Source organism: Argopecten irradians, chromosome 11 (genome assembly GCF_041381155.1).
Source record: "Argopecten irradians isolate NY chromosome 11, Ai_NY, whole genome shotgun sequence".
Classification (NCBI taxonomy): Eukaryota; Metazoa; Mollusca; class Bivalvia; order Pectinida; family Pectinidae; genus Argopecten; species Argopecten irradians.
In genome coordinates this window covers 18970957-18997896 of record NC_091144.1, presented here as the reverse complement: position 1 = coordinate 18997896, position 26940 = coordinate 18970957, and the positions used below count along the sequence as shown (strand labels likewise).

General features: G+C 35.2%; 1 protein-coding gene across 8 annotated transcripts in view; it reads left to right on the top strand.

Annotated features, from left to right (window-relative positions):
• The first annotated feature begins 12959 nt into the window (after window positions 1-12959).
• LOC138334912 (uncharacterized protein DDB_G0286299-like) overlaps window positions 12960-26940 on the top strand; it is a 42779-nt gene continuing 28798 nt past the window's right edge. For 2 of the 8 annotated variants that reach the window (XM_069283763.1, XM_069283752.1), the window contains exon 1: window positions 14780-15470. In XM_069283763.1, the coding sequence (XP_069139864.1) occupies window positions 15391-15470 (80 nt within the window). In that variant the 5' untranslated portion in view covers window positions 14780-15390. Of the gene's footprint in view, window positions 12983-14776; window positions 15471-21274; window positions 21520-26940 lie in introns of those variants that run through there. The other 6 variants (XM_069283764.1, XM_069283756.1, XM_069283761.1 and 3 more) reach the window with 5 other exon arrangements.

Sequence of the window (26940 nt, the reverse complement as noted above, 5' to 3'; positions counted from 1 at the left end):
ATACACATAAGTCTCCACAATCAAACTTACTTCAGCTTTGATATCTCATTCGGCGGGGGATCTGAATGACTATGTCCTTTTTGCATTATTCCCGAATTTCTACACATTTACGCCATCGTCAATACGAGTATTACAATTAAAATATAAGTTTCAATCTATACAAGAACAGTATCTCTTACAGGCTTCAACAGAAACTATAGCGCCTGCCGCTTGTGTTGATAAAAATTTAAAAAGAAATAACATAATTTTGCCTAACAATTTAAAAATGCCAAATTAACAAATTATGAAGTTTCTAAGTATAATAAGATATGTTATCTCAAAATTCAATGCTAGAACTAATATTTCATTCGGCATGGCCGACAGTATAAATTGTTACAATGGTACTTATACTCAATACATAGCTGCGAGTAACTAGATTTATGGTACATCTTTAATAACTACTATAATGAAAATATATTCAACAATCTATATAACAGTTTCAACTCTCGTGTATTTTTAAAAGCATGAACTGCTATGCACCAACATCAAAGACTATGACTAAAGGCTATTTACCAGCTCTATTACTTAACAAATAACTTCAACAATGATAAGTATAAATAAGATAAATAAAATGACATTTTATAATACCAAGAACTATAAAATATTTTTCCTTCACTATTTAACACTTAAGAATTAACTCATTACCAAAAACATGTAAAACCTTTAACCCTAATACTCTACCTACAATTTTAAACAACCTGCATTTTGATACCTATAGAAGTATATCATCTTATGAGTGTCTTTATACAGGTCCTTATTCCGTCATTGATACACTAGTAGTAAGTCCACTTCTTTGCTCAAGAGGGAGCATGCGGCGACATGCTCCACTAATATGGCACTATAAAAAGGGCAACAGTTCCACTATACAAAAAGACACAACACGAACATTCCGCAGTCTCCATGCTATAGAGGGAGCACATCTACTTCCAGGCTCAAGAGGGAGTCCATCTAAGTGACTAAACATCCAATTTTCTGCTGCCTAACACCGCTAGAGAGGGGGATAGTGAACTAGGCACTCCTCCCAGGAGGGCCAGCAGTCCCTCTGGGTCTGTGCCAGTCTTGACAATGACTGCTACCCTCCTGTAGAAGAAATATCTGGCCAAAACAGTATCTGCCTCCTCCGTCTCAGTGGGAAGAGGTGGCACAGCCGTACAAGGCAATGCCAAAAAATTAATGTTGCCAAGAAGTCATGACAACCTAGCCACTGAAGACTCCGTGTCAAACTGAGCGCTAGCAAGTTCCAAGGCCAGGAGCCTCCTGTTCATCGAGAATGACTTCCAGGCTCTGGGAGGCCAATTCAACCAAGCAATCACACTTGACCGAACTTGCGAGGGGCCGGAGGTAGCAGAGACGTGCAACCCCTCTCCAGAAGTGCCAGTGCTCCTTTCTTGTCCATGGCAACTCCGGATGTCGGTACATTCTTTTCGGGCTCCTGACTAACAAAATGTTCTCATTTACTTGAATTGTCTGAGAGCTGGTGTTAAATACTCCTCTGGTTCCAAAAACACTTCAGGCGTCTGAGGAACAACTGCTGGGGTGCCATTCCCTTCATGCTCCCCTAATACTTGAGGACTTGCGTGTCTCTGGAGCAAATTCTGCAGTGCTTTTCTCTTCTGGCTCCAAAGACACTTCAGGTGTCTGAGGAGCAACTTATGCGGAGGAGCAACTTATGCGGTTCTCTCCTCTTCCGTTAATTTGATCGGGGATTTCAAAAGAGTTCTCCCTCCTCCCCAAACTCAATTCTCTCTGTTAAGGGGATATCTGCGTATCAATACAGGTCATCGCCTTGACTTCCCTCGGTAAGTGGGTCCCTTGCTGAGAACAGGGTGATGTTTTTCTCCCATTCCTCCGGGGGAGCCATAGATACTCCCTAGCCCACCGGTACCGGTCTTCTGTTAACGAAGGCTAACAGGGCCTGCTGTCTGAGGGAAAGCTGTAGCACTTCGTGTCGGCTCCTTAGATGCTTGTATGTATGACATCCTGTTCTTAGGATAACCCTATTGCATGATCGTAAAAGGCGACTAAATTTAGGATCTTATCTTTTCTCTTCCTAACTGACTTTATCTTTCCTAATGCCTCCCTTGGCACCGCCTCACTTTTGGCCTTGAGTTGAGCGTTCGCCCATGTGAGGAAGGCTCTAGGTTCTGTCCCCTGGTCGTCTATAAAAGTGGTAGTTTCTTCTCCTGCTTAGCGCTCAGCATACAGGGAGTGGGACGACTGGTTCGCCCGTTGTCAGTATAATGTGACTGGGTGCGGTGTGTTGCTTGGTGTCTTCGGCGGCATGCTTCAGTGATATAGCACTAAAAAATGGCAACAGTTCCACTATACAAGAAGACACAACATAAATATACCGCAGTCTCCCAAAACACTCACCTCGCACAACATACAAGCAACACACCGCATGCATGGGAGGCCGTCCTTACATGACCATAGCTGTTAATAGGACGTTAATTAATCAAACAAACAAGATATGTAAACGAGTATCCTTCAGCTGGTTACAACGATTCCTAAGAGAACAGGAGGTAAACCGACCGATTTCGTTCCATTATATTCATATTGTGTCTTATATAGTGGAACTGTTGACCTTTATAATGCGTCTCACTTTTGTGAGGTAGCTAAGCTCTGGGCTCTGTTGCCTCATCAAGAAGGTCTATATGAGTGGTAGTTTCTGCTCCTGCTTAGCGCATCGCAGTCTTCCAAAACACGCACCTCGCACAACATACACGCCACACACAGCATATATGGGAGGCCATCCTTACATTACCATAGCTGTTAATAGGACGTTAATTAATCAAACAAAAAGTCTTTGGTGTCTTTAGCACAATGATACAATTATGTGAAATTGTCGCCCAAGACATAATTACTCTTGCAATACAACCTCGTGACGTTCTCACCACAACATAACTTCTATTTTCTCGATAACATTTTACCGTTATTTTCAGTTACTAGGTTTATTTTACTATAAAGAACGGAATTTGTCTTAAAGATGTCATGCAATAATCGTGCATGGAGAAGTTACTTGCAGTTGTGGTTTCTCCGAAGTTTTATTAAATAAGGCGGGATATCATCATTGTAAAATTGTAATAACTTCGTTGAGGTATGATACACAAATCTTTCATACATGGATATGAATGATAAGGATGATCTACCTATCCAAGGTATCGCAAAATGTTAAAAAAAAATTTAAAAAAAAAAAACCTTGCCTTACCATTTTGTAAACCGTTTGTAGAATATCCCTATCCTTCACTGCTCTTTTTGTAGTGCTATATCAGTGAAGCACGCTGCCGAAGATACCCAGCAATACACCCCACTCGGTTACAATACACTGACAACGGGCGAACCTGTCGTCCTACTCACTGTATGCTGACCGATAAGCAGGAGCAGAAATAACACTCGTAAAGACTTTGGTGTGTCTCTGCCAGGGGACAGAACCCGGAACCTACCTCATAGCTTTCATCAGAAAGCCAAAAGTGAGGCGGTGTCAAGGATTGAGAAAAAGATCATAAATTATATTCTAAATTTACGATCATGCAATAGGGGCAGCAGGTACAATTCTTACGTCTTTAGTTTTAAATTCGTTCCGATCCTTAACACTTGAATGGATTACAACTAAACTTGTTGTGAAATATCATTGGAAAGAGACAAAAAAATATTCCATATCAATGAGATAAATCTGACCTGGGGAATAGAGGATCTGGGACCGAAATTGCTTCATGAAACTTGGTAGGTGATAACACAGTCTGGTATTTATTCTTGGGTCAAAAGGTCAGTTACAAAAGTCATAGTTACTAAAAGTTGATTATTTTGGCAAATGATGTTTTCCACATGATAAGAAAAATTTGGTGGACTTTAGACAATGATAGCTGATATTACCATGTGACACAGCCTACTTCAGCAATACTCTCAGATTGCTTGTTTCAGTTTGTCCTCTATGCTGGATTTGCCTAACTTCCCTTTTTGATTTTTATACAGCGTGTTCTGTTAAACTGTTAATTATTGAAATATGCACGTGCATGAATGTGTAATTGCACTGAACAAAGCTGATGTAATAAATTACGAAAAATCGAAATGTTTGATGTTTTCGAATGTTAGAACAGGTGTTGTTTTCTGTGTAACTAGACTTAGAGTATATATTGAAGTAACGTTATTGATGATTGCAGGTGTCCCTGCCCTGACCGAGTTATACTTTATACAAAGTATTACCTGTCAACACTCACCTACATCGTTAGTAGGTCGTCGGTAATAAGGCGCTTAAATAAAGTCCTGTTATTGTAGATACTATACAGTGTACTTTTATACTACCCTACCTAATACTTTATATCGGACAAACTAGTCCCTTATTTAACAAATGCTTACATATCAAACACCATCTTTAACGAGAAAATGGTGATAGGCTTTCAAAAATAATTAATTATATTGATGCAATTCGTATTTATCTTTTTTGAAACTTTTCTGTGTTACTTTGATTTCTATCTTTCCTTTTTTTTTTTAAAAAAAACATTTTTGTTTGTTTTGTTCCTATGATTTCTATTTTTTGATAAGTTTTTGCTTGTTTGCTTTCATTATTTTTGGTTTTCAATTATTGTCAAAAAGGAAATATATGTCACCTCAATGATATACATACATATTATATATGGTTCAATAAGTTCTAACGTTCGGTCAGTAATGTGACAGTTAAACTTGAATCAACATGTTCGAGATAAATAGGACTTTAAAAAAGCGATAGATCCCAACGACCCGTGAACATACCTGTGTTAATGACAAATCCCCTCTTACATTTAATACAATGTGTATCTATATACATTATACAAAAATCCTTTCCAATAGGACTACTTTGTCGATAATAACCTTGACGCACCGTGAAGCGTTATGCGACCCCTTCCGTTTACCTACATCGGTAGGAAACCGCCCAGCCTAGGTGTTTTATGTACTGTTTTGTTTTCGGATCAAACACTAACTTTAAATGCCCGGTTTGTATAGGATGGGGAGCTGTCGAGGGAATCGGACATTTTGTTTGATATAGATGTCGTGAGGTGGCTCAAATACCCAATCACAGTGACGGAATAATTGTAGATCTATATATCTAGTTCATTACGTCAAGATAACACATTCTGAGGATTTCAATTAGTAATACTGAAGGATCGTGTGTTTAGAAAGGTATTTACATTTTGACGGTAGTTAGGGAAAAGAAAAACATAATACCGTTAGATTTGACAGTGAGTTAGGGTTAAAAGAAAATAACATAATACGAAATGATCGTGTGTGATTTGACAGTGAAACATTTTGATGTGTAAATGGGGTATGTTAAACCATTCTCTATCAAAGCGGATTAAAATCAATTTTATAAGGTTAAATGTGTGAACCATTGGACCGAAATGGATACCGTTGTCTTCCTCAAGTTTAGTAGAGTTCGTGTTTGACCACCTTGTTTTGTGATGGGATGACTTTGCCGTGTATCTGGTTATGGAATATGTGACAACAAGAATTCCTTAATTCATTACATTTAAATTGGCTTTATCTGATTTTGTGATTTTAATTGATAATTGTATGGATATTAAACGGTTTTTCTTTATATTACATAGTAACAGGTCGAATCGCTAGATTTGACAGGCTATAGAGTTCTTTAGTTCGTTAGACGGTGTCTTTATAAGTGAGTACATGTGTCATCCTTCCAATCAATAAACACACCTGTGATATTTTAATCAGTTATTCAATGGGAGTAACATGTCTTATGATTATCGAAATGGCGAAAGGCGGTGGAGAGAAAACCTATTTTGTCGGTGCGATCAAAAAGACGAATGAGCCAAGCCGAAATCTGGTACGTGATGAAAGTAAGTTATCCATAGCTTACGTTAAAGCCGCCGAGCAGACGACAGCCGATGTGTGGAGAGGGAAAAGGAAGAATCCCCTTCCGTTGGAAGCAAAAAGGTACGTTTCGAGGAAGGGCAAAATGATAAAGGGCAACGCTTCAGACAATTTCGGCTCGAAACAAATTCTTATATGTGTTCATCTCAGTACCGAAAGTTAAAATCTCACCTTTGGCAAAATGCAATCCAAACGAACGTTTATCCTTGAATTTTTGAACGATCTTGAGAACACAGATATCGAAGATTTATATCCAAAAAATCGGACATTGTAAATAAAGTGACCTTATATTCTAAAGATATATAAACTAATGTTGATTGAGCAATACCTTACAGTATATACTGGCTCCGCGCACTACAAATTATAATCTAAGTACAGAGAACATTAAGGATGTCGTCTGACACAGGACGGCTTGATATTACCTGGTCTTTGGACTCAGATTTTTGAGAATAGTTTACAATTTGTCCATAATGAAATATGAATTTGACGGTCCACCTTTAACGTTTTTACACATTCAAAATATAATGTAATATATATACACATTGAAAAATTTCAAAGCCAATAATTTTATACTAGGTATTTTAAGTAGTTTTTACTAGTTATCCGGCTTGTCAAACAATTGAAAAAGAAGACTTTTGAAATTACAGACTTCATTTATCGGCACGAAAAGACATAGCCGCACGCCTGTCTGTTCGCGAATAAATTAAAACGTTAGGTAAATATCGATACGGTTTGACCCTTCAGTAATTTACTAAAACCTCCTGTCCTTTTCACAAACTATCTAGAGAGGAACTGTATTTAACTTGTACACAATTATTTTACCCAAAGAACAATTTTCGCTGCCCCTAAGGTGGAGATTTGAATCTCAAGTTCCATCAATGATGTTTCCATAAAGACACTAATTAGTAGAATTAACATACCCAAGATTTCATTTTGATTTCATATTCAAGGTCTTCATTCTAAATCTATATGACAGTCCACTGTGCTATGAAAAATCGGGATCAATAACGGAACTGAACGGTCTTGAGTGGTCTCCTATCATGCAAGAAGTGGATTTAAAAATTCCAGAAGTTACCCCCTCCCAGATACACATTCGCTGATTTCTCGACCTGTTAAGATTAACCGGAAATAGTTTGAGTCGGCAATAGAGACGAAATGATGACTATTTCCCACGTGGCTTGATGGATGATTTCGAAGAAGAATAAAGAATACCAAAAACCTGTCAAATTGGAAAGTTTTGCTTGCAACTCCGATTACAGTACCCTCATTAAAATAGTTGATTATTCACCATGATATAAATTGATCTATCGCTCGTAGGAGGGATAAATGCTAAAAAATTCTCACTTTGAAACTTTGCGGTATTTATCTTCATCGATAAATTTCAGATTTGATCTGATATCTTTTATTATCTTTCTTTCTAATATCAGTAGCTTACATAAGTAAAGGGTGTCCGCTGACCATGGTCAAATCTTGTACGGAAACTTAACAGTTTTGTAATTATGAAAAATCAAAAACATTCCCTAATCGGCACGAAAAGCACCGCAATGGCCGGCACTTCCGCTTTACAAAGCGACGTTTCTGTAAATAGTCTGATAGAATCAAAAGTATACAGAAATGGAATTACATATCTCATCCCCTTTCTGTTTTGTAAATTAACAAAACCAATGTACATTGATTAACAAATCAGAAACAGATTTCATTTCGTTGTTTTCTTCCTTAAAATTTCATTCAATCTCAGTAACGAGTTTAAATCACATTTTGGGCTAAATGCAATCCAAGAGCAACAGATTCACATTTCATTCCATAGAGGCTATGAAAGGAGTGAGGGTATTGGATTAACATACAGATTCACATTTCATTCCGTAGAGGCTATGAAACAGAATGAAAGTATGGATTAACATACAGATTCACATTTCATTCCGTAAAGAAAACGGAGTGAGGTATGGATTAACATACAGATTCACATTTCATTCCGTAAAGGCATGAAACAGATTCACATTTCATTCCGTAGAAAAAAAGGCTATGAAACAGAATGAAAGTATGGATTAACACACAGATTCACATTTCATTCCGTAGAGACTATGAAACAGAGTGAGAGTATGGATTAACATACAGATTCACACTTCATTTCGTAAAGGCTATGAAACAGAATGAAAGTATGGATTAACATACAGATTCACATTTCATTCCGTAGAGGCTATGAAACGGAGTGAGGGTATGGATTAACATACAGATTCACACTTCATTTCGTAAAGGCTATGAAACGGAGTGAGGGTATGGATTAACATACAGATTCACATTTCATTCCGTAGAGGCTATGAAACGGAGTGAGGGTATGGATTAACACACAGATTCACATTTCATTCCGTAGAGACTATGAAACAGAGTGAGAGTATGGATTAACATACAGATTCACACTTCATTTCGTAAAGGCTATGAAACAGAATGAAAGTATGGATTAACATACAGATTCACATTTCATTCCGTAGAGGCTATGAAACGGAGTGAGGGTATGGATTAACATACAGATTCACATTTCATTCCGTAGAGGCTATGAAACGGAGTGAGGGTATGGATTAACATACAGATTCACATTTCATTCCGTAGAGACTATGAAACGGAGTGAGGGTATGGATTAACATACAGATTCACATTTCATTCCGTAGAGGCTATGAAACGGAGTGAGGGTATGGATTAACATACAGATTCACATTTCATTCCGTAGAGGCTATGAAACGGAGTGAGGGTATGGATTAACATACAGATTCACATTTCATTCCGTAGAGGCTATGAAACGGAGTGAGGGTATGGATTAACATACAGATTCACATTTCATTCCGTAGAGGCTATGAAACGGAGTGAGGGTATGGATTAACATACAGATTCACACATTTCATTCCTTACAGGCTATGAAACGGAGTGAGAGTATGGATTAACATACAGATTCACATTTCATTCCGTAGAGACTATGAAACGGAGTGAGGGTATGGATTAACATACAGATTCACATTTCATTCCATACAGGCTATGAAACGGAGTGAGGGTATGGATTAACATACAGATTCACATTTCATTCCGTAGAGGCTATGAAACGGAGTGAGGGTATGGATTAATATACAGATTTACACTTCATTCCGTAGAGACTATGAAACGGAGTGAGGGTATGGATTAACATACAGATTCACATTTCATTCCATAGAGGCTATGAAACGGAGTGAGGGTATGGATTAATATACAGATTCACACTTCATTCCGTAGAGACTATGAAACGGAGTGAGGGTATGGATTAACATACAGATTAACACTTCATTCCGTAGAGACAGACTATGAAACGGAGTGAGGGTATGGATTAACGTACAGATTCACACTCCATTCCGTAGAGGCTATGAAACAGAGTGAGAGTAGTGATTAAAATACAGATTCTTGTTTCTAATTCCTTCCACAGTGGCTACGAAATAAGATGAGAATAAGGATTTAGGTTTTAATGAGATTGAGAAACACCAACCAAAATTAAATTTGGACCATACGTTCCATAGGAGTAAGATACAGAACTCTACGTAGAAACGCGTGGCATACCAACAATAGTGTTTATCACACAAATAGTCAGTCAGTGATGTTTGAACTCATTTGTTTTCATAAATGACTATGTTTGAACTTGTTAGAAAGTGTATAACCATGCGAACGTAAAGGGTATTTTATCTTCTATTTAAAATAAAGTGGATAAAAGTAATTTTCGCATCAAAATGTCGATAAAGTAGTATAGCCATGAAAGGAATTTTGAATGACTCTCTAAAATGATACTATTGCCTGATAACGAAACCGCATTATTTATGTAAAGGTGTTGTTACCCTCGAGTGCTGTATAATTATAGGACTTAATATGTACAATCTCAACATTTAAAAATGTCAACCTGCAGGTAATCGTGTAAGTCTCATAACAATCTATTCTTTAATGTCAAAACGACCCATCATTACTGAAAAATGTCTTTTCAGTGGCAATAAAACCCCTCTATAAATCATCTTCGATAATGAATGTCATTAAAACCAGTCAAGGCCCTCGACGACAGAAAATTATTAACAACTGGACTGAAATGTCGATAGACTCTAGGTTTTTTTGTTTTTTTTTAAATCAGCGACTGGGTTAACGTCAATTTTTCTATTGCGTTCATGCGGATGTAGGTTTCAAAAGAATTCATTGGATCTAATTTCCGTCGGTTGCGATGTCACACAAGTTCATTAAACGTGTTTAAGTCCTTAGAGTATAATATGTACTTAGTTTCTATTGTATACTTTTATTATATATAGTACAAGCTGATTAACTGAATTATCAAAACCGGTCAAGTATTTGTAGATTTGACTTTGTAATACTCTCGTATACTACTCAGTGTAAAAATATATTTATATGTAGGCCTAATGTAATTAATCGGCTTAATAAATATATAATCAGTTAACTAAGGAGATCTCAAATAATTAATGAAATTAGTTATACATTGATATCATTTTCAAAAAGATCAAAACCGTATTAAATATGTTCTTGTATTATATTTACATCCGTGACTGGTTTCTATGGTACACTGGTAACTCTTGTTTTCACTAAGTTGCTCGCGATCGGTCGGGGTGCGATTCCGGTCGTGAATAGGTTACTGAACCCTCCGTTTTTTCCCAATCTGATTAAAATACATATCCTTATAATTAACCACTGTCAATATTCTGCAGGCAGCAGTTTGATTGGCCATTTCCAAAGACTACCTGGACATGACCCTAATGGGATTTTCTCAGATCTTCTTCTTAAACGTACTGATAATAAGGATCTGTATCAGATTTGTTTCCTCCCGTATTAGAATCCATCACGTATTTTAATACATGTATATGAATATTTTTGTTTAAAGAACTACAAGCTTTTTTTAAGTTCAAAATGTTATTTACAATACAACCTGCGTAGAATTTATTTCAAACAATGTGAGCAAATAATGTTTTCATTTTCTAAAATATAACACCCGTACTGAAAGTTCAATACCAATGCATGGTTCCGTCCGTATTTCTATACGATATCGAAATTTCCTCAGGATACTCCCTGCAGTCGATCCAATATTTACTTATAACTATTGGTCACTATTCATTTAATGGTCATGAGAATGCTGATCAGATATTGGGTATGGGTCAATATTTATAATTCAGTATGAATGGCTATTATCATAGCCATAATGATTCGGGCAAAATTGATTAGGCATTAAAATTCGGTTTAGACCTATACGTATACCGATTCAAAGAAGACAGCCGAAGAATTCAAATCACATGGCTGATGTTTAGACACACAGTTTATGCTGACAACCTGAAGACGAAAAGAGTGTCACCTAGAATAAAAGGTTTGGGAATCGAATTGTTTCCCGAATCATAGATCTAGATGGATACTGTCATCGTCGTCGTCTAAAACGAAAAGATTGTGAAAACAAATCCTTATATCATCATTTATGTCTATGTCAACATCATCATCATAATCAACAGCATAATCATCTCTTCATCACCACCACCATCATCATCATCATCATCATCGTCATCATCATCATCATCATCATCATCATCATCATCATCATCATAATCAACAGCATAATTATCTCTTCATCACCACCACCACCATCATCATCACCATCGTCATCATCATCATCATCATCATCATCATAATCAACAGCATAATTATCTCTTCATCACCACCACCATCATCACCATAATCATCATCATCGTCATCACCATCATAATCATCATCATCGTCATCATCATCATCACCATAATCATCATCATCGTCATCATCACCATAATCATCATCATCGTCATCATCATCATAATCATCATCATCGTCATCATCATCATCACCATAATCATCATCATCGTCATCATCACCATAATCATCATCGTCGTCATCATCATCATCATCATAATCATCATATCTTCACAATCATCATCATATCTTCATTATCATTATCATTAATATCATCGCCATCATCATAACCACCACCATCATCATCGTCGTCATCGCCATCGTCATAGTCATCATCATCTACCAATCTTATTATTACAACAACAAAACCACCTTATTTACTCGAAGAAATTCATCCTTATCGCAGGTACATGTAATACCATCGTATAATTGATCCTTGCAGTTAGAGTAGACCACCATAAATGTTTTGAAGGTATAAGTCGTGCCCAGCTGTGAAGATATGTAGCACCTCGCTCTTGTGTGTCAGTATATAGATTAGTGTTTGTATATCCTTTTCCTGTAAATTAAGATTAAAATAAGCCATCTTCCGTCTACATGTGCATGTACACTTTGTATGATAATCAATACGTCGGTCGATGTGGGGTGTTGTTTACCTTATCTGTTTAATATACACACGTTAGAATGTTAAAAAAAGAGTTACTCGATAACCCATCGATGTATGGTTCAATATCTTTGTATGCAGTGGGCGATAAAAATCTGCTGTGAGGTATTTAAATGTAAGCGAAATAAGTCGATTTCAAAAGAATTTCAGCAAAAACACATTCGTAGATACTACGATTAAATCCTATCGGTTTTCGTTTTCACAATCAATACGGTCATATGAATCCGGAACAAGATTCTTTATAAAGCAATTAAGGTGTTGTTCATTGTAGCTTATAATGGAGACATACGAAAATACCTTATGATTCAAAAAGGGCGAAAAACTGTGATAAACATCACGTTTAAGCAAAACGAAGATATGCCCAAAAGGATGACCTGTGAAGTGTTTATAGAAGCATGTTTTGTAATATGGAGATATATTAGCAATAGCATTGTTGGTATTTAGTTTGGTTGAGTTAGTTTGACGAACTATTAACAGTCAATGTCTTTTAAGGGCATGCCAGATTAATAGGCGAAATGAAAGCCGGAGTACCCAGAGAAAGTTTGAGAAGTTACTGTCATTTTAATATTATTATGTAACTGGCAATTCCCCAGTATGGGATTCGAACTCGCAGATATGGAGGGCTTGTTATATTTCAAGACAACGACACCAATCTGCCACCGCAAATGGATGGGGAAGGAATTGATTTCGATGAATGAGCAGGTAATAATAAAAGTTGGTCGGGGTAGGGTGGCAGATGATGTTACAGCCTTGGGAAAGAGGTATGATGAAGTATTTATTTAATGGTATTGATTTTGATATATACAGTACGTCGAAGCACTAATAATAATGTGTTTTAATACCTTAACTGCCCGCCCATCGTGACTAGTGACACTCATCTTGTCTTTCGCCAGAGCGATCTCGGTTCGATCCCCTATTCAGACTCTTAAAGTATTGGGTCATCTACAGTATCTAATTATGTAGCACTCTAAATAGCATCAAAAACTTGTCTCCAATAACTGAATTCGAAACTGTGTCTTAATATATCGAGCTATAGTTACAATTGATTTGACTTTTAATGAATATACAAGTCACGGCAAACTAACGACATTAATGCTCTTTATCAGTAATGGACAAGTCATGTATATGTAGCTGTACAAATACCTGGCGTCCTATCAGGGAGGAGTGTTAATTAGGATATGATGACCATTAAATTGATTAGCAGCAGTTCTTTCTCCAGTTCAGATTATTTTGTTCATTCAGAAACGTTTTATTATATTGGTGTATGGAATCTACTCGAAAAATGAGAGATGAAACAATCTTATAGAACATGTAATACACATGGTCGATGGAATTTTCTCGGTAAAATAAAAGAAAATATCGGAGGCTTTCAATCGTTTTCTTTTAGATATCAATAGGCGTTATCACCTACGTATACGCATGTATACGGCTGACCCTTGGTCACCGTCTTGCATCGTTCCAGTGACTGGGTATATCACGTCATTAATTTTGGGTGTAGTTGCGTTATGGGTAAGCAAAACTTACGTTAAAAAACAATGCAGACATGTTAGCACTCGACCTTAACCGCAGGGTCGTAAGTTCGAAACTGAAGGAGCGGTTGTCAGATAATGACCGTCGGTTGATCGTTTTTTTTATTTTTTTTTTTATGTTCATTTGTTTGTCGTTCTTTTTTTAGGAAGGGTAGAAGGGGAGGGGGTACTACAGCTCTCCTTCGCAATTTAAATTTGACATAATTTTGGCTGTCAATAATTATAAGACGTTGAACAATTTAAATCCGAAACGAGCGTTTATTTGTCGACGGGGAAATTATTTCCGTAAACAGTGATTTATATTAAGATTTTTTTGTTTCGTTTACAGATTTATGAAACGATGTACTCGTATAAAGTTTTATCTTATTTACTCAAGCGATATATCGAAATACAGATAGAACATAGTAAAAGAATTATCACCCAATGGAATTGAACTATTTTGTATGTCTCTTTCCAATTCATACTTTAAATACCGACTGAATATATCCTCAATTAAGGTTTCAGAGTTTATGTACGGTAAGAAACTTAAATGTCGAGGTTTTTATTTACTATTGACAGGTTGGTGCCTCATTAAACATCTGCAGCAGACGGTATATATATATATATATATATATATATAGTTGTAGTACATGTATATATGTGGTGTCAAGTCTCCTTGGATTCCCGCATGTAAATACTCGTTGGTTCGTCTTTAACAAAGCACAACAGTTCACGGGGCGTCGAATGTGGTATTGATTATTGATAAATAAACTACATTATATTTATACACTTGTTGCAAAAACACTCGTCAATAGTCGCCATGATAGAGAGCATATAGTTGAATGACAAACTAAACATCAGTATATATAAAATCGATCGATTTCACAGTTGCTTCACGCTCGGATGATTTTATATTATACTTATGTAAGGATAGGTAGGAGGTATAGCTGTCGTGTTATTTGTTTAGTTAGATTTAAACATCGTAACACACTTGGTTAGATTCGAGGTAAAAGTCTGCCAATGGTATTACCATGTGTTTAACAGTTTGTATTTGATCTGTGCGGTTTCCAGCTGTGCACGCGAATCGTCTTGTCAGATCACCTGGAATAAGTTTCTGGAATTTTGGAACTGAAAATATTTTAGGAAACTTCGTCATTTACTTGTGGAGATCATACAAACCAGTTGACATGTTTCTAACATGGTTTTAAAAAAGCTTGATTCTCCGGTTTTTGTGCTTTCAACGAAGCAATTAGAATATGTATTAAGGAACATAAAGCCAAGCACGGGACAGTAATTAAAGTTATTCATAGTCTTTTGCCACTCAATGATTTTATGTACCTTTCCTAATGGAATAAATAGATCTCTGAACTTAAGAGTGAAAACGTATTCATTGACGTATGAAATGATTGATTTATTGTTAATACACTAGGATTAAAACCTTTCTATGTCGTTCTCCATTTTTACCAATATTCGAGGAGCACAAGTGATTAACACGTGAAATGTGATTTTGATTTACTGGATCTTAACGAACGTCGACCTTTATTTATGCAAATGTGAAATCATTTCGCCCCGAATGGATTATTTCGTTGAGGATTATTTAAGATGGCGACGGACACATTAACTTTACCTTCGATACGGAAGGTTCAGTTCCTTGTGTCGACAGATGAGCTGGCCTCAGAAGGGTAGGTCTTAATGCTAAAGTATGGAAAATATGGCATATCATTCACAAATAGAAATAACAACTTAGTTTACATTGAATATGTAGGAAAGATAATTACATTTTCATTTCAGTATTTGATTGGTACACATGAAGTTCTATCAAAAGTATATAACCTGTCCGCTTACAGTGATCGTTATATTCATTTAAGTAACGACAGGCATTTACGTTGAATCTGCTCAAAGATCAACAAAAGAGATAAGTAAGAATCTGACTCCAGAATCAAATCTCCAACCTCTGTCCTTACTTTGTTGATGTGTAGAAATAATGCTTGTAATTTACGTTAAGAACACAATGGTTGCAAAATGGCTACTTACCACGAAGAGAAAAAATATCAAGCACGCAGAAAAGCCGAGACGCCAATTATGTCGCTGATGATAATGATTTAAACCGAAAACCGATGTAAACAATGTTGGGAAAGCTAGGGGGGGTGTTACATGTACGAAGTTCCCAATTGTATTGGATTTTGTTATCAGAATGTTTAAGTTAAGTAGCTATAACGCTGATTAAAATCCTCAACTGGTGGTATTCCAAATATCGGGTGATATTCATCTAAAATCAAGGTCTTTGCTGCATGTTTTACTTTTTCACTAAAGAGCTATAGATCAAGAACGATAACTCTATATATATGTGCAATGGTACGAACGAGTTGTCTGTCTCTGGTTTTAACATAAATGCGACAGAAAAAAAATCCACAAATAATTACTAATTACATGTACATGTATACGTGAAATATGAACAGGTTCTTAATCATAATATATTCCATAAAACGTACAGAATAAAGCTTTGCCCAAATTAAAGAAGAAATAAGAAACATAACGTTTCCTTCTGATGCAAAAGATAAACAGCTCTAGGCAATTTTCAATATGTAGTATTACCATAATCGTCGTTAGCTCTGGTTTGTCAACACACAGACATTTATAATGAATTACCGACTACATAAGCCGTCAGGCATCCTGCTTGAAATGTGAATATCTTATCTTCCAATTCAATATTTTAATACTTTGTCAAAATATATATTTTATTACTTACTGTATGCCAGAGAAATTAGACGGAATTTCTATGTGTACTATAAATACCATTTAATATTGATAAAGTATCGGTACTTTAGAATACCTATAATAGACTCAATGTCGACTTACCAACCGCGCCTAGCAATTATACACTCACGCTTAATAACGCTCATACGTACTTTTGGAAATATAACTTTTCGGGATTTTTCAACGAAATATAAGTCAACTATGATATCAATTAAGTGAATATTTGATTTGAAAGATGATTACTATAAGTTAATGTACCAATTTCATTTAAATAGTGATCTTCACTATACACACTACGTGATACTACTTCAGTGTATAGTGAGAGTCTGACATATTACATATCCCTTCACCTCTGGGTTGGAGTTCGAATCCCATGTGGGACAGCTGCCAGATACTGGCCGCTGGACGATGGATTGTATCCTTTGAAATATGCCGTAAATCCTATCTTAGAAAACAGAACTTGTGTCTCAAAGTTCATAAAATATCCAATTCTTTGCACGAGTAAATAATCTACTAAAACGTGTGTATTCACCAATAGACGTCTTTTCAGTACATAACTGTACTTGAACAGCCTCACTGAGATCAGGTTAGACCCTATATTTTACAGCATTACCGACGAGCACATTATACACTCATGTCCTTATTCGAGAACATGTATTCAGGCTTTTAATGTTATGCAAACTCTTTGAAAATGTATGAGATCCTAACGAATTATCTAACATCGAATAACCACCTTCACACAGGAACAACACCTCGACAAATCACTGTAGGATCCCTGTGTACAAATAAACCCCTGGTACGAAATAACTTAATGTGATTGTATGTATCCGAAGCATGACTCTCTTACAGATTTCAAAGATAATATTCGTAAAAAAAATCCCAAATAAGATAATAAGATAGTCAAACATGTACTGAATCCCGTATTACAAGTGATCGAAATCAGGTCGCAAAATCAGCTTTAAAACCCTTTGTAAGCTAACCATGCTATTGACATATTTATTACGTTGGAATATATAGTAGGGGCCAATTCGCCGCCTTAACGTAATCCTATACTTTGATATTTATTTCCAATTTTTAGTGTGTCCAACTCACATTATTAATTCGTGTAGTTTTTGTATTTTTAGCCCCAGTCATTGTGTGCAAAATATTTTAATGCAAAAACCTTTTAATGTATGTACACGAAGACTATCTACATGTATCATCGGATATGAGCAGAGTGTTGTCTTATACTTCAAGTGCGATAACTGTGATAACTAAAATCAGAATATTTATGGAAAATGCTGATAATTTACACTAAGTGTATTTTCGGTGTGGTGCAATTCTATTTTTCTTTGGTATTTCTGTAGGCAAGTTTTCTTTTTTTGATTCAGTTGAATTTTTAGTTGGATATTTCCATTGATGATATAGTAACTCATATGTGATAAATATATAACGAACTTTGTATTTGTAGTACATGTACATAACAATATCATCTACAATATACATAAAATGACTGACGGCAAAAAAGCCCTAAAGGACACAGCCAAATATTTCAATAACCATCAATTAGGTTAAAAAGTGAATTTTACGGAAATAATGGAGCCGGTTTTTTTGTTTAACTTTTATTGATGTAGTCATACTCTTTCCTTGCCCCCTGCCCCCATTGAAGAAGAAAACAACTATATTTCCGTAGCAATTATTCCGTTTTTGGCCAACTGATTAAATTGGAAGCTGATCCAAATCATTTGAATGTTTGCAAATAAAGAACGATAACATTGAGCTTCTGTCGGGTGAAAATTACGTTCATCAGATCACAAGAGCGTTTGAACCGCTCGGAAATATAATGGGTTTACTTCAAGGCATCGATATCCATAGTAATTACCCATCATTCCCATTTGTATAAAAAAAAACCGGGGCGCTGCAAACTAAAGTCGTCACTGTGCGGGATTGAATGTTGAATATTGGGTACTTTCTTATATTTTCATGTATGTGTTGCCTTAGAGGTGCTACTCACTGCACCCTTAAAAGTATGCACTCAATCATTTGAAAAAAATATATATCTCTTCTAAGAATAATATTCAAACAATTAGTATAAACTGTATATAACTCCGATAATAAATTACAGTTTGATTATGAATTCGAGATTAAAGAGAAATATATATCTCATAGAACAATGTGTATGGATGTATTATTTGTTTCCAAACGGAACTTCATTCGAAACCTTTATTACGTAACGCGAGTTTCGGAGCAAAGACGTAAATTTCACATGACAAAATCATGTGTGGAATTCATATGGAAAAAATCACATAAAGAAATATTGCCTGCATACTGTATAAGGTAAACATAATGTGAATGTATACAAATCGCATTTACATATTTAATGACATCTCAAGGGAGGTTTGTTATGTTTTTTATAACAATAAATATATATTTGTCAAATATTTTTAAAGCGGTTGGAATCAACAGCGCCTATTAGCATATTCACCGGTGTCAAACGTCTTTAAGTTAAATTAAACCACGCAAGGAAGTTTTTAGCTCCTAAAATGGTCCGATTATCTCATTATACAGAAAATATATAGCAATATGAATTTGCTGGAAAGAAACTGAAAATCTTTTGACGTACAAATTGATTTAAAGCCCATGTAATGATGTAGTCATTGTGGTTACATGAGAGATATGGTATTATTGTTTGTCATATCCACTTGTACGTATTGCAATGTAATTGTATATAATTACTCTGTAAAGAAATCGACAAGTTTTAAGTTTAATTGATGTAAGTAATGTATGATATCTACTGTCGCCATGGCGATCCCGACAACACTGAATACTCGCTATGATATTGTCTGTATCAGGAAGGTCATAAACAATATCATAATGCGTCACATTTTACAGTACAGACGTTAAATGCAACTAAGGGCGTTATCATTCACGCTGAAGAATACACAATGCTGGGGTTTAACAAATTAAATAAAAGAGTTTGTATTGTGCTATACATACACTCTATAGTAAAACCTTTATTCAAGTCACACTTCACTATTGTAGTAACGAGTAAGTCAAACTCAACGTTTTATGTTTTAAATGTATATGTAATTTTAAATGTGAACATTACATGTACATGTATATCTGAGTCTCGTGAAATCAAGAGTTGTCCTTCTTGCACTCTAGCTGGCCTGAAGCATGTTACAATATGCATACGATGTAAGCTTTTTAAATTTCCTAAATTCTTTTAATGGATATCGTAAAATAATCATGGTTAGATGTTTGCGGTTTTAAATTAAAATTTCGTAAAATCAAACCTTATTGTTACGAAGATGTATTACAAATAATAAGTCTACAACTAATTCCCGCGTCTTTGCACAGCATTGTCTAATCGTTAATTGACAACTTTTACATCATATAATCAACAGGCTGTGTTTATTTATGATAACTCTATTGTTGTTATTAGATCAACCAAATTTATGAAAATGATTTATAACCTCAAAAAGGGAATTCCCACGTGGTCGAACACAGGATCTAAATGATAGCTAAAATTTATATACAACTGTATATTTTGACCCACCATGCAGAGTGTCTATGAACCACGTTTCAGGGCTTTAAGTCAAATTTTGTAAGAATAATAATCTACGTGATGTATTATAAGACTCTTTCATATGTGGATATGAAAGATAGGGATATTCTACCCGAGGGTCACAAAATGTTGTAAAACCCGAGGCTTGCCGAGGGTTTTTACAACATTTTGTGATCCCAAGGGTAGAATATCCCTATCCTTCATATCCACGTATGAAAGAATATTTTTCTCTCATACCTCGACGTTTCATTGCAATTTTCCTACTATGAATTCCCGCCATTTTGAAATAAATTCGGGGAAAAACACGACTGTGAATTAATTCTCCATACATGAAAATTGCATGATATTTTCAACGCAAATCCTGTTGCTTGTATCTTTTAAAGTAAATCCAACATAGTTTCTGGAAAAAAAATGTTATAATTGTACCTAGAAAATAGTAATTTTGTTGATGCTGTGACGTCACGAGGCTTTATTGTATGGGTAGCAATGCAATACAGCCTCAGGCGACATGAGTGTATTGCCCTAGACCAGCCAGTATTACACATGTAGATAAGGTGAAAGGCGAGCGGCTTAACCACTACACATGGTTCACAAACACTTAACATAAATCAGCTTGGTCTTCATTAAACGAAAATGACTTAATGAAGAGAAATGTCAAAATGCAAAATTTCAGTGAAAACGGAAACGACTTTTTCTTCAAAAACAAATAATTATAACCTCTCTTTTGATTTTTCCTAACTTCCGGTCCGCCATGGATACAATGATGTGGGTCGTATCCAGGATTATTTACTGCAGACACAATGCCATGCAGATAAATTATACCTAAATGTCTTTTTAATCAATATTTATATACAAAAAAGTCTGTTATTCCTTAATGCTATTTCATACAAATAAACCATTCAAATATCTAAAGAAATTTATATATATGACCTGTAAGTTTAGCATATGAAAGATTATAGCGAAATCCAATCATTTATTAAAGCCTGTGTTTTTTGTTACCATTTATCGGCGCCCATTGTCAACTACCTACGGTAGATCGGTGACTTAATTATATAATCATTCCCTTTATGATATCTGGCAATATTTTGTGTTTGAAAGGAGGAAACACGATGTTTTGTTCTGGCTAAACGTTATAACAATAAGCAGAAGCACAATAGCGGCTTAATTATTCCGTACGAGAAGCGGATAAAGTTCGTATACAGGTAACTTACATAGTTCTTAGAGGTCTAGCTGGACTTTCTCTCTAAGTTGTAGCGATCACTAGAGGTGGGATAATGTAACCTGAAGGAATTTTGGAATTTTCACCATTTTGAACGATTATGTGAGATTTCTGCAGAATTGTGTTATGGAGATCATCAAATTCAGAAAAGGAATAATTTAACACAAGCTATGTCGTCGAGTTCTCTACCTTCAATAGAAAAGAAGGGGTGAGTGGTTTTCTTGTAAACCAATGGAAATATAAAGATTAAATATGTCGGAGTTTGATCCGTTTATTATTACCAGAATGTCATCGTATGGTCGCGTGATTTGTTTGTTTTTAAGTTAAACTAATCGACTAAATCTATTTTGTATTATTATTTTGTATTCTACGAAATTTAACTATCTTAGCATACATGTCTGAACATTTACATGTACAAAAAATGTACATATATGCTACACTAATGTCAGATACAGAACGTCCGTTTGTAACTTCAAATCCAATGGCTAATGCTATTTCTCTTGACTTTGCCTGCTTATGAATGCACCGAACAATTTAATAATTTCAAACGCATATTTGTTGGGACCCCAAGCTTGATTACATGGAACTGACATTAGTCTATTTTAACAAAGTAGACTATCCTATAATATGTATGCGCCCACGTGTATGCGAAGTCAGGTTTCACTTTTATAAGCAACATACATGTATTCATAAAACCAAAGCAAAACATGATATATTATAACCCTATGTTTAAATGAATAAATTGATTCAGAATTACTTTTGATTTTCAAAATATCTTACCCCAATGATTAAGTTTGTTGTTTACCTGTACAACTCCCTAATCTAAGCAACATTTACATAATAATCGAATACACATTAGCCAAGGTGATAAAGTACCGACCGGCTAATTTGTTACCAGGGATGTATTTTATACTTCATGCATGTAACGTCTGTTGCTACAAGCAGTTAATTTTTTAAGGATGATAAATTTCAATATCCTTTTAGTTACAAAATAGGGCTGACAAGGGAGTATTAATCAGTATCATTATATGAATGCATATTCTAGTCCAGACACGAAACCCAAAATGTTTCTAAGGAAACCGATGAACGAACCAAAATTCTTCTATGAATGCCCTCATTATGTTTTGAAATTAAAAATTGACGTTGCACAGTATGTTTGAGCAATATGATTGTCCTCAATTTGCGCTTTCATTTTCCTTACTGCATGCAAGCAAGGTGTGTATCTAGTTAATGTTTTGCGGCGTCCAGTTACGGTAATACAAATGCACTTTGAGAACATATTCTTTTCAATATGTAGAATCGATAAACAGTTAACGATAAAGCCGAACACATTAGTAGAAACGTGATGTAAGTTGTAAATGTCGGTAGTATATTGTCCAGCTGTACGACTTCTTTGACACGATAACAAACTGAGTTGACAACACAAAGTCAGAATATGATTGTATATATATATTCTGGAAAAGTCCTGCTCCATGTCTTCGACAGTAAAATTCATGAACGTAAATTTTTTGTTAAAAGTTCTCTAATGCATTTATGTGTCCTGATGCATCAAATAACAGTAATATTATACATGAAAATACTTAATGCATTCATTAAAAAATGTATATGGTACCCTTGATGCAATAATTGCCAATGCACTATATCAAGATATGCCGTCTGCATAGCCTTCATGCATCACATTTATCTATTGATACATTTATGTAATTATAAGCATAAGACTGATACAACTTTACCTCTAATGCACCAACATATTGTGTAATAAGTTTTGCTGAATCTTAAACGATGTAGAATCTTGATGCCAAACGTTGTCCTGGACATCCCCAGTTGTTGATACGCCGACCGTCTACTAAACCATTTCTTCAGCAGTATTGAGGAGTTTTGGCACCTCTCAAGGTCACAAATACAAATATTACTGATCATAATACGACTATTTCTTCAAATTATTCCTTTAAACCGACATACATAGGTGTTTTGCTTTGTTCCATATGTTTTATTTAACGGATGGAATTGAGTCATGACTTAGATATCGCTACTTATTGCTATACCCAATCTCTGGATTACCAAGTATTACATGGGGTTATATGTAATTTGTATATTCAAACCAAAGGAAATGGAAAACCATACAACCAACATTATTTTCACGACTGAAAATAAGGTTAAAGTCAAGAATCAAGGTCATGTCACCACGTATATTATATTTCTCCGAGGTTATGAACCGGTTAACCAAATTATTCCAAATGAGAGTGGATAGATTGGATTTAATTGCATTCTCAGAAGTAAGTGTATCGGCATATGGTACCTAGCCGACTTCTCACTCCTTTGTTGTTGAAGACATTAATTTGAAGAGTGGTAGCACAGTAGTACAGCTCGAAATATACATTTTCAATGTCCATTGCCTTCAGCACTAATTGACAATAATATACGTTATGTACACTGTGGTTGGATAGTTATGTGCGTCAACCATCATTAAATGACTATTGTAAGACATAACTATGTACAGCTATTCAATCTCAATTGAATTTGTCAGAATGTTTGACTATCACAATACAGATATCAATATAGAATTTTATGTTGAATTTACACACAGACAGTTAAATAGAAATATCACAATGTGGCGAGGATATTTCCTCTGAAAGAACTGTTTAAAATTGTTAATAGATAAACATAACCTTTCCTCCCTTCCCGTGGCAAATTCAATGAAATTATCGAGCTTTTTAATAGAGCATGCTACCTAAACATGTTATATCATTTAAGGTATTATCAAATGTAAATGTATGGCTGAATTGGACTTTTATATTTAGTGCTCTAAAAAGCATAGTTTTAAATGTGTGGTAATCTCTAATTATGTAAATACTATGTACAATGCACTCCAGTTTTCTTTAAAGGAGCGGTGCCGATGACATCCTTTATCCTTCTTACTTAATAAATAGATTCTCGGCGAGAAGCAGTTTGATTAGATATTCATAAAACACTACTGTCTGTCAAATAATAAAACATATAACCTAATAACAAAACCAGCATTTAAAATCTGCCTGAGAGACATTTGGTGTTTAATGAATTAATCCGTAACAAGTCTAATCAACTGGGGAATGCTTCCGCTGTAGGTACGGGATGCTGGGATGGTGTTATCAAGAAACTGAAAAAAAATTAATAAAAAATTCACCATGCTTTGCTTTTCTGTCAGTTTTTCTATTTTCAATTTTCGATTTTTGAAGTCCATCCATAGGTGTAGTTGTAATTACAGATAGATATGAACAGCTTATGCAAATACATGTCTAAATAAGTATCATTGATTTAAATATCAGCTGACTGTATTCGATGACTATTATTTACGGATGATCGTTTCCTTTTCAAAAACGAAATTTCATCGATAAAATCTTAATAATTCGCAAGGTATGGACAAAGTTGAAATTTCTATCTGAGTTTTGGTAATACCAGTGCCGTTTGTAATGTTGTCATAAAGATAAGGACGTAAACTTACAAAAATTTACAATGCGGACTAGTATGTCTCTAAGAGGACTTGTTGTGAAATCCCTCATGGAACCAGGATGTACTTAAACAAACTCTGTGTAAAAGTCAAACAAAGGCTCGACCTTAACAACTCGAATACTGTATATACATCGAAGGACACTGAAAACATTTAAATACACACGGTTTTTTCCCCGTATTGTAATTATGGTATCATGTAACGTGTGATAAGACAGGAGTTATAGATAATGCTACGATAGCTGTCAGTTTATCCCTCTTTAAGATCAAACAATGCCTCGATCACCTGTTTGCATGGCAATAACAAATGTCGATAAATTCGCCAAACCTCTATTGTAAACTACTGTATAGGAATATATGAAACTTCACTGTTACACATGTGTTTTATCTACCTTTTCATCTAAACTAGTGTATGACAATATGTCAACGTAAACATTCTAAATATGATATTTTATATAAAACATTAAATGCTTTAACGATTTATATACAATTGAAATGGAATCAATTCATGAAGTAAAGATCGTCCATATTGCAATGTGAAACATTTCATTGCGTTGTAAATCCAAGTCACTTTACAGTTCTTGAATGAAACAATACACATATATGTATTTCGGTCATAGCTGTTTTTAAAGTGGTAAAAACAAAAGTACATGTTTGAAGCCATACTTTACCGTGCATATGCCCTCTGCAATAGGGAAGTTTTGTAAGATGTCACCCGCTTTGACAAATGAAATTAGTCAGATTTGTATAGACTTAACCCTTGTGCAACTCTATCGGGATATTGACACTTTGATGACTGTCACAATTAAATAACGTTATACTATCCGTGACAATCTATTACATGTATCATGTCAGTCAAGATTTATCTAGTTTTTTTTTCCTTTCTCAGTTGAGCTGTAAATCGAAAAAAAATCATCATAAAACGAGCAGGAAGGTAAAATATTGTGATAATTAAACGCCATGTGAAGCCACCTATCTATGCACCCATATCTAAACCTATCGAGTTACATGGTCTAAGACAGTATGGGTACCGTACTTACAGTAAAGGTGTGCATTTCGACACATACCTGTCACCTCTAAATTATTTTTTCTAGTTCTCGATCAATGTTATTCCTTTCAACGGTGAATCAGATATACAAACTATATCCTGTTGTCTCCTTGTTGTCTTCACATATGACGCGCTTGTCTGACAACTAATACATTTCACCACAATATTTTCTCAATACAATTTGCTAAAATGAAATCTTACATGCAAATTGGGTGCATCTTTCAATGTAACAAGACGTGTTATTAATATTGAACGCAAAAATTCATATGTGTAATATATTTTTTTCACATATTTCGATGCAAATCATTTTTGTGGAAAATAGGGGCTGCGGTGGCCGAGTTGTCCCGACATATCCCATGTGGGGCAGGTGCCAGGTATGGACCGCTCTTCGGCGGTTTTTCTCCGTGTACTCAGGCTTTACTCGACCAACAAAGATGGTACGTCCTTAAATGACTCCGGCTGTTAATAGGACGTTAAACAAATAAAACCACAATTTTTTGTGGAGTGGTGTAAATGTTTTCAGGTTTTTATGATCCATGCATTATTTGCATATTTTATGCATTTTGTGAAGTAGTGTAAATGTTTTCAGATTTTTATGATCCATGCATTATTTGCATATTTCACAACCCGTCATAACTTTTACCGTATGTTTATTAAAATCATATTCGTTCTTAACCAAAGCGGACCCAGATTATGATTGGTTCTGGTATCAAGTGACGTAATCAGATATTGATGAGTCACATACATGTGGGAGGATATGTGTAATGTTGTCTTATTTGTGTTTGCTTGGTTGCTAAAGAAGTGACTGTTTGCAGTTTTAAATACACACACATGCGAAGATTTTAAAAGTGTAGAATAAAATGTCACTAAGATATGCAATACTTAACCATTCACTTTTGTAAGAAATTGCAAATGGCAGAACGTCAATAACCCACCATAGGTATTCTATACGACATTGTAATGAACATTTAACACAAAATTTCACACTTTCCCCTTGTAAATGTGTCATTTAAAATGCTAAAAGTGATTGCCATCCATTTAAATAGTTTATATCAAAATCCTCACGTACGTTCTGAAAGGGTAAGGTAAAGTTGA